Source organism: Lynx canadensis, chromosome B3, assembly GCF_007474595.2.
Source record: "Lynx canadensis isolate LIC74 chromosome B3, mLynCan4.pri.v2, whole genome shotgun sequence".
In the NCBI taxonomy this organism is placed as follows: Eukaryota; Metazoa; Chordata; class Mammalia; order Carnivora; family Felidae; genus Lynx; species Lynx canadensis.
Genome location: NC_044308.2, coordinates 114,593,991 through 114,607,724, shown reverse-complemented (window position 1 = coordinate 114,607,724; position 13,734 = coordinate 114,593,991). Strand labels below are relative to the sequence as shown.

Below are 13,734 nucleotides of genomic sequence, written 5' to 3'. Positions count from 1 at the left end.
GCAGGCACCCCATGATTCATGATTTTTAATATTTATGCTTTCACACGTGGTTTTCTCTTCGTTAATCATGATGAGCAAACTTGTCAGGCCTTCTCCCCATTTTGTAGACAGGGCAAATAAGGCTCAGAAAGGTTCAGTGACTTTACCAGGGTCTCCCCTGCAACCTGAATGGAGGGGTAGAGTTGGTTTTGAATCCAGGTCTTTGACTGGAGGGTCTGTAGTCTAAGCGAGGTGAGCAGGACCTTTCTTAAGTTACTTTTCTCGGTTGAAAAGGTAGGGGAGCGTTCTAGTCGTATTTCTACACGTCTAAAGAATAACTGACAGGAATACACTCAGGTCCCCTGCACCTGGAGGGCCCTAGGTGTCCCTGGTGGCCCCTGTAAGAGCTGACTCCAGCTTTTGGGGACTGGCTTCCCTGCTTTCAGATTCAACCATGTCCCTCCTCTGTTCCTTCAGCCTCACCTGTTCATCTTCCCTTTGTTTGGTCACCAGGGGAACAACAGGCTTTGAACCAGGTAGCTGAGGTGTTTGTTTTGCTTTTGAAAGCTTGTGCACATGGAACGTGAAGTTGGAGGTTCTTGTTTAAGCCTTGAGGCTGGTAAAAAGTTGGTGAGGGAAAGTTGGCGAGGCTTAGGTTGTTGGGAGTGAGCCGTTCTGGCTTTTCCGCACTGTGGACCAGGCCAGAGGACGGCACAGGGTAGGACAGTGTCCTTCCTGGCCCCCGGGGTTGAACCTTTCGTCTCAGGGTCTAAATCAGAGGCCCCGGGGGGGTTCAGCTGATGGTGGAAAAGCGATCCTTGGGGGAAGGGAGCTTTTGACAAGCTGCCTCCTCTCTACCTTGTTTTTCCTGTTTCTTGGTGGTTGATACTATGGGGTTGTTCCGAGCCCAGTCACAGGCCTGTGATTTGAGGCCAGGCCGGGGCTTGCAGGGGAGCATTTTTATGGGCCCAAAGATTTATTTTTTAAAAGCCATCTGTAAAGCTGATTATAAACGGATGGGAACAGAATGGAGTGATGCTGAGCTCTATTTTCAGATCGTCTGTAGGTGAACCGACAGGAGGTGGGGGGGCACGTCAAGGTGGGTGGCCTGCTTCAGGCAGGTCTCCTCATGGAACTTGGCTTTGCATCTTGGAGGACAGGCCGCAAGCCTTGTGCTCGGGTGGGTGGGGGCTTGTTCCAGCCAGACTCTCTTTTCTCCTTGTGTCCAGCGTGGGAATGGCCACACAGCCTGTGGCTTGGGAACGGACGGAAGTGGGGCTTTTACTTCTTCTAAGTGCCAACACCAGGAAATAGGGTCCCCGCCTGCCCCCCAGTGCAGCGTCTGCAGGGGGGTGCAACTTTATGGAGGTTCTGTGGTCCCGACAGCAGTGTCTGTCCGGCTGTGTGAGCACGGCTGTGCATGTCGGTGTGAGTGCAGGCACACGTGTGTGCCTCTTTGGCTCTGAGAAGCCCCCCTGTTGATTTTGGCCACTGATTTGACTTTGGCAGAGGAGTGGCTCCCTTTCAAACGCCGCAGACATCCTCCAGATAATACATAATGGCACTTTCCAGTAGAGCTCCCCGTTTTTCGGAAAGGCCTTTCTTTCCAGGAACCCGAAGTGCTTTTCCAGGCTTGGCTCTGGGAACCAGGAGGAGGCGGCTCATGAATCCTGCATTCCCGGAGCAGGGGAAGCGGGGCCAGACCCCCGGTTTCCTGCCCTTTATCCTGGATCCTGGCTGGGACTGTTGGGAGGTAGCTTTGCCTGCATGAAGCCCGGAGGCCTCTTTTTAATTTAGATGTTTCCCCAAACTTTCGTCTCAGGTGAAAGCCACTTTGTTGTTGTGGTTGTTGTTTGTCTTAAGCTATAGTTAATTGAGAGGTTCATTCTATAATTAACTTTCAAAAAATTAAGGAGTGCCACTCTGGGGTTTCAGTTCAGTGGGCCTGTCTGGAGCTCCTCTACTAGGGGTGCTTGGCACAAGGATTAAGGCCACAGCGGGTGCAGGGGGGTCAGGCTCGGGACCGGCCCCTGATTACCTTTTCATGGAAGCCCCTGGTTCAGAAGGCCCCAGCTTAGGCCCCAGGCCCAGGGAAAGCGGAGCTGAGCACCCACCCCCAGCCCGCCCCCAGCACGTGCCAGCCCAGTTCTGTGCCGTGGGCCACGCACACTCTGTTTCCCAGATATTAATTCATTTAGTCTTTGCAACACCTTATGCGATGGCTTAGCTGGAGGTAACGAAATTTAGAAAGGTTTGCAAAGGCTCAGTTGGTTACAGCTGTTTTTCTAGGTTTTCTGCTTTGGAGGCCAGTTCACAAAGGCCTTATAGGCAGAGGTAGGGTTCTGGTGTTCCTGTCCCCAATGCTGTTCCCTTCCTCACTGGAATTAACCGCTGTCCCGCATTTGGTGTTTTCTTTCCTCAACGTTGGTTTATACAGTTCCTGCCTGTGTAGTTGTCTGTATCTTTGTGCCTGTTGAAAACTACATAAATGGGGGCGCCTGGGTGGCTCAGTCGGTTGAGCGTCCGACTTTGGCTTAGGTCACGATCTCGCGGTCCGTGAGTTCGAGCCCTGCGTCAGGCTCTGTGCTGACAGCTTGGAGCCTGGAGCCTGCTTCGGATTCTGTGTCTCCTCTCTCTGCCCCTCCCCAGCTCATTCTCTCTCTCTCTCTCTCCCCCCCCCTCAAAAATAAATAAACATTAAAAAAAAAAAACTACATAAATGGTGTCATACCCAACGTAGCAGCGTGCTCACATGCTGTTCTTTCTGCTCACACGGTTCCTGTGGCCTGGAGCTGTGGAGGTTGGCCTGGCTCCGCCCTGTTTTGTGGATGAGACAACGGTTGAGGCCCAGAGGGGCTGGGACTTGAGGGACTTGTCCGAGTTGCACAGTGGCTTACAGATGGCAGGTGGGACCGGAGGCTGCAGGTGGCTCTCTGTGTTATACCTGCTGCCATGAGCCCCCTCGGGGTTCGGAGACTCCCTGGTATTTGAGGAGGGAGGGCAGAAGCAGCCAGCCTCAGTTTCTTCTTTTCTTTCTTCCCACATGTGTTTTTGGCACCTGGCTCCCATTTCCTGGGTGGGGGGGGGACCTACACCCTTGCCCGCTGCCCTCTTCCTGGGGCTCCAAGAGTCAGCTTCTTAGGGGCTCACTGCTTTGCCAGTTTTTCTCCTCCCAGGATAGCAGTTGTCCTTTTATTGCTTCTTGATGAAGCAAATATGTAATGACAGAAAGCTACTGTGAATTTGGGAATGCTTCTAAATGAGTTTGCATTTTATGTCTCACAGTGGTATCTTGCAACATTTGGAAGTCAGTCGTTCTCTGCACATAGAGTTTTGGAAGAGGCAGAGGTGGGGAGCCACAGCTGAGCCCTTCTTGGCCGGGGCCGGGGGGCAGCCAGTGGGATTCCAGTTATGTCTCCCTGTCCATGCCTGGTTTCCTGGCTCTGGCCTTTTCTTCCTTCTCTGCTGGCTCTTGGCTGCTCAGCCCTTGCCTCGCTCACTTAGCGCCTGGGTAGAGGATGGGCAGGAGGGAGCTGGAAAGGACAGGCGAGTTGGCAGCCTCTTGGCAGTCCTCATCAGAGTCGCTTTGGGCATTGTTGTGAAACTCTTGGCCCTGAGGACATTTGGAGAGTTCTCAGGGGATATCACTGATCTGTGAATGACTTGGGGCTCCTTGGATGATTGGAGGTGGGTCTGGGGGTCTCGTGGGAGCCTCCCTAGTAGGGGGCTCCTGGAAGGCTGTGCCACCGGGATCCAGACACATTCAGGCCACCTCATCTCAGAGCCTTGAAGCCTAGAAGGGTGGTTCTCAAACTTGACCGTGCATCAGAATCACCCAGAAGGCTGCTTAAAATACAGATGCTGGACCCCATCCTCAGGGTTTATATAGGTCTGGGGTGGGGCCTGAGAATTTGTATTTTTTTTTTTTTTAATTTTTTTTTTTTCCAACGTTTATTTATTTTTGGGACAGAGAGAGACAGAGCATGAACGGGGGAGGGGCAGAGAGAGAGGGAGTCACAGAGTCGGAAACAGGCTCCAGGCTCTGAGCCATCAGCCCAGAGCCCGACGCGGGGCTCGAACTCACGGACCGCGAGATCGTGACCTGGCTGAAGTCGGACGCTTAACCGACTGCGCCACCCAGGCGCCCCTTGAGAATTTGTATTTTTAACAAGTGTGAGGGCACTGCAAAGCTACTCGCAAAGAAGATAGATACAGGCAAGGGAAAGCATTGGGGCTACTTTTGCAATCTGCCCTAGAGGTCTTTATGTAGATGGTGACTTTGCTGGTATTTAGTACCTAGTGCCTCCTCCCTCTTCCCCCCCAAATAAGGGGAAGTTGTGTTCTTTCTCTGTGGGGGGTGGGGGGGCCTGGACCTGGGGTGGGAGATGTGCTCCTGTACCCCGCGAGGGTGACTCCTCAGGAGCCTCCTGCTGGCACACAGTAGGTGCTCACCAAATATTAGATATGCTGAGCGGTGACCGTGGGTGCCTTAGAGGGGGTGGGGCAGCCACAGTGCAGCCGGAAATGTCTGGCGGATGCTGAGGTGTTGGGTGGCGATAGTCCAAGGCATCAAGGGCCGCTTTGGTGATGGGGCTGAATTGAGGTCCCAGAGGGAGCCCAGGCTGGCCTCGCAGCCTCAGAAGTGTGCCCCGGAGTCCAGAGGAGGCCGGGGAAGCTGGCCTTATGCTTGAGCTGGGGTCCGAGCTCAGGATGACCTCAGCCCTGCCATGCTGCTCGACACCCCCTCCCAGGTGTCTGACCGAAGCAGGGTGGCTGGGAGCCAGTGCACCCACCCCCCTCCCCGGCTCCCTGGCAGGCACTCCAGCTGTGTGTTTTCTTCTTTTGGCCAGCGGCCCACTTCAGATTCCTCTCCTGAGGTACTGGCCATGCTGACACGTCCTTCTGTTCCCTGCCCTTGTTGGATTTGGCTACGGCCCCTACTTCAGAAAATCTTAGGGAGTTTCTGGTCCTCTTATGTGGGCTTGGGGGCCTCAAAGGAAATAAAACCTTCCAGCCCCAGCACTGAGGGTTCTCTCTTCGGCGGTGGACGTCAGCAGCCTGCTGTCTTTAGCCACAGCAGCCGGGGGGGCATGGAACCAGACAGAACCTTCAGACCCCCCAGCTCCCCAGCATGTGGGGCCCAGCAGGACCCTGGTCCACCTGCCTCCTGCTCCCTTCCTGTTGGGACCCTGGTGGGTGGCATTTAGGAAAGGACTAGATATGGAAAAACTGCCCTCTTTGAACTGTCAGTCCAGAGAGCTGCCTGGGAGGACCCTGTTCTGTCCCTTCGGAACAAGAACAGCAGTTGTGCCTCAGGTACCAGGGCCACAGGAGACCCGAGGTCTGGTTTTAGAGCTGCTTATGGCTGCTGTGTGATGCTGGACAAGCCACACCTGATCCTTACCTATAAAATGAGAGGACTGGGTTGCGGGGAGTGTGGTGTTGGAAATGCCTTGCCTGGATTAGCACATGGAGATGATCTCTAAGGTCTGGGGCCAACGCCAGCTTTCTGTGTTTCTGTCCCCTTGATGGGGGTTGCTCAGTAGAGCCAAGGGCTTCTGGAGGTGATCTTGAGGTTGATTCCTGGGCTTCCCAGCCTGGCCCTGAAACTAACTATTCTGCTCATACACGGACTCTTATCTTTAGGAGTCTTCTGTGTCCTCAGCTGTCAGGAATTTGTTCCTACCCTCTAGGGAGGGTGTGGGTGGGGCCCGGTGAATGAGCTTCCCTTACGGGATCCGGTGGTGCTCTGTGTCTTGGGATCTGCATGCACTCTCTTATTCTGGAAATGCCTGCTTAGGGTGTGGCCATGTGGGAAGCCAGGTGCCTGTGGAGGGTAGGGAGCCTTATTTGGGATTGGTGAAGGGTCTCTTAGCTCTGCCTTCTAGCCTGGGTGCTCCAGGTGTGGTCCTGGGGTGGGGAGAGTATCTGGGCCCACTGCAAGGTGGGCTGCTCATCATCGATCCGTCTTTGGTGTAGGCTTCTCTGGGTCACAGGATCGGTGTGAGGTAGGAGAGACTGCAGGCTGAGCGGAGCCAGGGAGCAAGGATTTCAGCCTGGAATCTGCCCAAGGGACTGGTGTCAATAGGCAGCCTTGTCTTCCACTTTGTTTACTCCCAGGACCCAGCTCTAGCCCTTCTTTCTTCTGGAGCAGTTTGAAGAAATCGAGTCACAGAATGCCAGAGCCCGAAGGGAACTATACCGTCACCTGGTCCTCGCCACTTAGGTGAAGAGACTGAGGTCCACGATGGTGATCTGACTTGTCCAAGGATGCTCTGCCATGAGTTCATTCCTTGTGGGGCTGGTTTTGGTAAGGACTGTTTATTCCAGGCACATATAAACCCTCTTCTGAGGTCATACTTGTGGGTGGGCTCCAAACACCTGCTGACAGACAGGCAGCGTGAGCCTCTGTGCTCTGAAGGCAGATGGATGGAGCCGCTGGGGTTCTGGCTAGTGTGTGGGTGGTCGAGTTCAGGTGAGTTTCACACATGATGGCAGCTGTCCTCTGCCAGGTTGGAGGTGGTGAATGACAGGTGGGTCCTTTGCATGGCTGCCCTTGTACCCAGATGTTCCCGGGACTGGCTCCTGAGATTACAGCTGAGGAGGGGAGAGAGAAACGAGCCAAAGGGACAGGTGCAGGTGGCGCTGGTGGCATGAGCGGTGCCGGTCCTCACATTAACAGCTAACGCTTACTACATGCCCAGCCCTGTGCTAATTCCGTAACGTGCATTATATCAGTCATCCTAACCGCACTGTCAAGTGCAAGTACTATTTCATTTTCATCTCCACTTTGCAGAAGAAATGGAGCTTTGGTGAGATTAAACCGTTTGCCCCAAGCCACACAGCTCTTGAGTGGTGTTCCAGACTTTGAAATCAGGGCTGCCTGGCCAGAGCGCACGGTCCTCGCCAACTGCCCTGGCTGTCCCCTCCCTGCCAGGTTCCCTCTGCTCGGCAGCGAGCACCAGCTGTCTTCCCTGACTGCAGACCGGAAGCCCCTCACTAGAGATAGAACTGGGTCTCCACCCTCCTTGGGCCCCAAATACCTCTCTTCTGACACACACATTCCTGCACTTGCCTGTGGAACCCGGAAGTGGTCCGTTCATAAGAGCTGTGCCTGTGGCTGCTGTGCGATGCTGGACAAGCCACACCTGATCCTCACCTGTAAGATGAGGGGACTGCGTTCCAGGATGGTGGGCACGCTCTGTTGTAAACGCTGCGGGTTCTGGTCCCTGACACCGCAAGCCCCGGTGCCATGCCAAGCAGTGGAGGTGGGGCAGCCCAGGGCTAGATGGGGGCTGCTCCTTCGCCTCTTCCTTTCTTCCCCGTGTCTCTTCTCTTTCCTTCTTGCCTTGCGTAGCACCCCAGGCACTGGCCACCCCCAAGGAGGGTCTTGGGAATGAGGCTGTACTGGGGAGGGGCAGATTTCCTCGCCCTCCTGGGAGCACGGGGGTGCTGGTCATGCCTTTGCTGGCTGCCCCCGAGTATGGCACCTTCTTGGCCATGGCAGGGTTGGGCCGGTTCTGTGGCTGTGGGGGTGTTCCAGGCTCCACCCTCTGACATAGTCACGGTGGTTGTAGGCCCTGTGCCAGCTGTTTGTTTGTTTCACATCACACTATTATTTCATCCTCAGAGCAAGGTAGGAGGCATTAGCTCTGTTTACAGGCGAGGGGCTCAAAACCCTGAGAAGTCAAATAACACGCTGAGGCTGGCATACTGCAGGCTGAGATCCGCACCCAGGTCTGTGGGGGCTCAAGTGCTCCTACCACCTAATGCCCAGGGTGAGCAGAAATTGACAGCTGGCTGAAAAAGACAAAAGCCCTGAACAGCAAGGACATAGTGCTCAGCCGCGCTATGGCACCCTGGGTGTGGGCAGGCTGGGGGTGATGAAGGGGCATTGCTGGCTTCCTCTGAGAGAAGAGGCCAGATGGAAAGCATTTGCAGGCTCGTGGGCACCATTCACCCATTAGGCTGTGGCTGCGGCATTGCTCGGAAAAGCTCAGGCAGACGAACATAATGGTGCAAAGACAATTGGAGCCAGTCTGTGCCTGTCTCTTGAATCTGGCCTTGCCTCTGTGATTCCTTCTTTGCATTTCAAGCTCCACTGTCACCTCTGCCTGTTAATAGGCCGTGGGGGCCTGGTGAATAATACTAATACAGGAGTCATACGAAGTAGCTCTTCTAATGCTGCGTGCCTGGCACCGTGCTTAGCTTTTTGCATCTAAGCACCGGGATGCGAATTTCCCATGCACTGACCCATGAGATCCTCACAACAACCCCGTGAGGCGGGCACTATGTCCCCATTTTACAGATGGGGAAACCGAGGCCCAGAGAGGTTTAGTAATTTACCCAGCATCCTGCAGCTGGTAAGTGACAGGGCTAGGATCTGAATCCTGGGATTTCCAGTCACTAGAACCATGATTCCCTTAAGTCAGGGATGTCTGTGTGGCCTTTATTTCTATCTCCAAAGCCGGTCTCGCACCTGATACTGAGAGGGCTTTAGGAGAAGTTGTAATGACAGAATGAAGGGTGTTTGGATCCTGCCCTTTGAGGGGAAAGCTGTCTTTTGCAGGCTTCCTGGGGGCTTGTGAGATCTGCAGCAGCTCTGAGGCCCAACCTTGGTGCCCTGCGGCTACTTTCTGAATGGGGGGCTGCCGCAGTACAGGGGGAGACCCTGTAGGTGGAGGAGGCAGGGCTGGGGAGACAAGCCCAGGGGACACAGTTCCCAAAGCCCCTTATTGGTCTTCTTCCCTCCAGGGAGATCAGCATCATCTTGTCACAAGTGCGGTTAGATGTTAATTTTCAGGGAGGGTTAAGATAGTAATTTAGAATTAAAAAAAAAAATGTTTATTGATTTTCGAGAGAAAGAGAGCCAGTGCAAGCAAGTGGGGGAGGGGCAGAGAGAGAGAGAGAGAGGGAGACAGAGGATCCCAAGTGGGCTCCACGCTGAGCGCCGAGAGCCCAATGTGGGGCTGGAACTCACGAACCATGAGATCATGACCCGAGCCGAAGTCGGACGCTTAACCAATTGAGCCACCCAGGCGCCCCAGTAATTTAGAATTTAATAAAGTTTCAATTCATGGCAGGGACGGGGGAGGGTTGTTTCTTATTTCTCTCTTTAGCCATGATGTCTGAAATGTGGGAGGCACTTGGGGGATATTAGTTGTGTGAATAAGTTAAAAAAACAAAACAAAACCTAATTATCATGGAGAATTCAAGTGCAGGAGTAGAGGATAGTATAACGAATCCAGATTTCCCCTTTCCCCAGCTTCAGCGCTTAGCCACAAAACCTCCCTGTCCTGTTTAGCCATCTGGGCTAGCATGCAGTGAGATTAGCTGGGGTGAACTGTGTTCTCGCGAATGAAAAGGACAAGCGGAGGTGAAACGATATGCCAGTACCAACGCAACCTCGCCCGTGGGGTCACCACTGTGCCGAGCACGATGCAGACGTTCCAGAAGGTTTGAACGGACTACTTGGCAACTGGCCAAGTGGCATTCCTCCAGCCCCAGGGTGGGGGGAAAAGTTCCTGAAGGATGAGTTCAGCCAGATATTTGGGGTGGGCAGACATAACCCGCACCAAAGGCACAGCTGCCGACGATGGTCTACCCTCTCAATTCACATTTACTGTGGATCATTTTATTTTTTTAAATGACATTTGAAATGTAAGAAAAAGTGTAGAGAACACCACGACAAAGACCTATGTGCTCACCACCCAGGTTTAATAAATATGAAGCACTTGCTCTTTCCAGGTCAGGGCAAGGTGCTCGAGAGGCCAGTGGGTGACAGACCTATGAACCGCATTTCCTTGTCACAAAGATGTGACGTGCAGTATGGTGAAGCGAGCCCAAGGAAGGCCCCATCCCACCTTGGAGGAGATAGGGAAGGCTTCCTGGAGGAGGTGATAAAAGTGAGCTAAAAATCAAATCTGGAGTATGTCTGGGTGAGTCAGGCAAGGGGGGTGGTGGCAAAGGGCGGGGGAGGTGGGCCAGGCAGAATGTGACCAAAGGCATGAACAGTGAGTATGAAGCTCTGGGAAGGGTGGGGCAGGGGATGAGTGAGAAGGAGTGGGCTGGGAGCAGCTGGAGAGAAAGAGGCCTGGGGGTGGGTGACAGCGGACCCGGTGAGTCAGCGGACGAGCTCGGCCGTCTTCGGGGCAGCGGCGGGCTCTAGACTTGTCCTGAGTCCTGCTCAGTGCTCGGCTGTCTGAACTGGACCCTGGACACTGGACACTGCCCGGTGGGGTGGGTGGGAGCCGTGTCAGGAGTAGTGGAAGGAGCCTGGCTGTGTAGACAAGGCTGCAGACCACGTTGGGAGGCCCAAGGGGGCAAAATAGTACTTGTGGGGGTTGTGTGGGAGATGGGAGTCTAGCTCAGAGCTTCTAACTGTCACACTTTCCAAAGAAGGAATGAACTGTGGGGTCATGAGTTTCCTGGTCTCGAGTGTGTTGGGTGGACTTGTCGAAGCCGGTGGGGGCGGTGGAGGGGGGAGGGCTCTGCCGTGCCTGGCCCCCAGGGCCCGGGCTCGCTCTGTGCTCTCGGGATTCGGGCGGCGGAGGGCGGGCTAAGTGACCCTTGGCACAGGGCACAGGGCGCAGGCGCTCCAGGGAAGGCGGCTGTGGAGGAGGTGCTGGCCGGTTGCCATGGGAACCACCTCTGCTGTGGGTTTCTGGTTCGAGGATGCCCTGGAAGGGAATGAGCTCACTCCACCTGCAAGGTGGTGAGTCAGCCTCCGAAGACCTACTTGCTCTTCAGGGCTAGGCTCCCCTGCCCCACGTGGGCTGCTGTCACTGGAAAAGAGATGGGTGCAATAGAGACAGCGGCCAGCCACTCTGGCAGCCCCGGGGATCCTGAGTCCAGTGGAGGGAGGAGGAAGCCTCTAGTCCAGTCGCCCAAACCTTGGTCCTCAGCAGAGGCTGAGCCATCCTGTCTGCCGGCCATGTGGCTCATGTGGCCCGGGTGCCATCTGCAACTGCGCCGGCCTTGGGCTCGCAGTCCCCTGGGCTGGATGCACCGAGGACGGGGTTTCAGGTGTGTCAAGGGTTTCGAAGGAGACGTGCAGGCTGTGTGTGAATGCCCATCAGTCAGGTGCGAGGGTCGTTTCTGGGGATGGAGGAGGAAAGCTTCCCGGAGGGAGCGCGTTTGATCTGACATGGGAAGGCTGAGGGGTCACTAGTTTGCCCATCGAGTCCTAGGCATGTAGAGGTCAGAGGTCGTGGCTTATGGCTCCTGCCCCTCCCCACAACCACGTGTGCAGGTGTCTAGTTTGTTGTTCTTATGAGGGTGTGTTCGGAACATGCCCGCTGACGGGTAGTGAGGACAAGAATTTCAAACCGCTGTGATTTCAGGGCACCGGGCATCTTTTGCAAGACCCTAAGAAGTCCAGCCCACCACCTACTGGGTTCCAGTCTCTAAGGAGCCACCTGTAGGCTTGTAGCCTGTCTCCACCCCCAATGTGGCAGCCTTGGGGATGACATGGGAAAGGCCAGGGAACACTGGCTTTTGCTTGCCTTACTTGATACATCTACCTGGGCCTCTGTTGCCATTGGAGAAGAGAAAGCACTTCAGAGGGGGCAAAAAAGATGACATTTTAACCCTCTCACCTACACACCACAATTTATCGTTTCAGAAACCTATTTTTATTTTTGTCCTCATACGTGCGTGGTAACCGTAGCGTGTATGCAGTTCAGTTCCGTTTTTTTATTTCTCCACGTGGCTTTTTATTAAAGATTTGTTTTTTCATATATAGCAACACAGCCTTTGCGTTCCTTCCCTGATGAAAGTGAGATCCAGGGATAGAGTTTGTTTCATGAATATTTTTTTATTTGTGCTTTTCTGCCTCTTTCCAAAAAGCATTTGAGGAGAGCACATCCAAAGGCTCATGTATGGCTAAGTTTTAAAGTCGGAAGATCTGAGCTTTGTCAGGGTGAGGATGAGGTGACTGTTAAAAGAGGTTAGTTTTTCTTAGTTTGCCCTGACCCTCATTCCAAGCTTCCTGGTAGCCACAGCAAAAGGGGAAATTGGAATTATCATAACATTTATTTCCTAATGAAAGGAAGCATATCAGTTCATGGGAAAGAGACACTTATAGTAATTACTGACCACCAGGGACTTTTCCATTTTAGAGTCGTGTTGTGCTTAATGCTGTCGGTCGTAGTTTCACGGAACACACAGAGACCTTTTTTGCATATTGGTTCTTTCTTTCTTTTTTTTTTTTAAGGTTTTTATTTTTAGGGACACCTGGGTGGCTCAGTCAGTTAAACATCCGACCTCAGCTCAGGTCACGATCTCACGGTTTGTGGGTTCGAGCCAGGTGTCGGGCTCTGTGCTGACAGCTCAGAACGTGGAGCTTGCTTTGGATTCTGTGTCCCCCCCCCCCCCCCCGCCCCTCCCCTGCTTGTGCTCTGTCTCTTTCTCTCTCTCTCTCCGTCGAAAATGAATAGACACTAAAAAATAAAAATTAAAAAAAAGATTTTTAGTTTTAAGTATCTTTACACCCAGCATGGGGCTCAAACTTACGACCCCAAGATCAAGAGTTGCATGCTCCGCTGACTGAGCCAGCCAGGCGCCCCTGCATATTGGTTCTTAAATCAACCCTCAGTAGAGCCAAAGGCATGGTGTTAAATCACACTTGTGTGAAGGCATTTCTGTGAGAAGCTGAATAATGAAATCTTGTCCTACTGCTTCGAGAGGTCCACCTGAGGCGAGGCCTCACCCCTTGCTTGTCACTGGAGACCCTCCCTCCTGGTTGTTTGCCCAGGGCTGGGCTCCTGGGCCCTGCGTCTGTTAGAGGTTTTCCGAGGCCTGCGCAGAGAAGAGAACTGTTTGAGGTACCAGGCATGTGAGGACCAAAGCTGCTATTTTGTTAGGAAAATGAGAGGTCAGGGCTGGGCCTGGCATCTACCTTTTCAGAACGAAGATGGTGGAGGCCAAGGCTGTCTTCTGGAAGCACATTTGGATTTGCTCCGAGCCTCAGCAAGGTGCTTCTGGCCTCAGGCTCTTGGCCACAGAGCAGGGATGAGGTCCCCCCGGGAAGGAAATGGCTTACCTGTCGGGGCTGGGCCTGGCATGTCACCTTTACTGGCTGCCTCTCTCCTCAGTGAGGTGTTACTCCTCTCTTCATTCTCCCGGCATTGGACATCTCCATGGTTTCCAGTTTTTGGCTATCCTAGGTAATGCCTCTATAAGTAGTCCTTTCCTGTGGACGTTTTCTTGCCTTTTAGGTTCATATCTGGGATCTGAGTTAATTGGTCAAGAGAGATGACCATTTTACGTATTCATCAGTTGCCTAAGACGGACTGACTTAATATGCCACCGGCAATACACAAACCTGTTTCTTTAATTAAGAAGGAATGTAATGTTTATTGTGAAAAATACAGCACAGTACAAGGAAGAAAATAGAGATTGCCTGGAATTCTCCCACGCTGAGAGCATGGAGGTGTCGGTTTGGGGTGCTACTGTAGTGACCTCCTGCCTCTTGTCAGGCAGGAGTGGGAGCTGTGGCGGTCCCCTGTTAGTCCTACGTGCCCTCCTGCTTGGCAGGGAGGGCACCCGATTTTCCTCTGACCCAGAATAGCTTAGCCACTGGCCTGCCTGGCTGTGGGCTTAACATTTCTAACCTGAAGTCCCTGTTAATATTTCAACCTAGTGCTAGATATGTAGAAGGTGGTTCAGAAAACTGTCAGGACTTAAATATTTGGGAGGAAAATGTGAAATATGATCCTCCGCTGGCAACTTAGTAGATTCTTCAGTAGCTACCAC

At 53.4% G+C, this 13,734-nt stretch overlaps 1 protein-coding gene across 4 annotated transcripts in view; it reads left to right on the top strand.

Moving 5' to 3' along the window:
• The window catches only part of ACTN1 (actinin alpha 1), a 96,759-nt gene that overhangs the window by 10,433 nt on the left and 72,592 nt on the right, over positions 1–13,734 (top strand). The window contains exon 1 of one of the 4 annotated variants that reach the window (XM_030319400.1): positions 6,245–6,289. The exons of the other annotated variants lie outside the window; for them this stretch is intronic. Coding sequence (XP_030175260.1) covers positions 6,260–6,289 — 30 coding nt within the window. The 5' untranslated portion in view covers positions 6,245–6,259. Of the gene's footprint in view, positions 1–6,244; positions 6,290–13,734 lie in introns of those variants that run through there. 4 annotated transcript variants of the gene reach the window in all.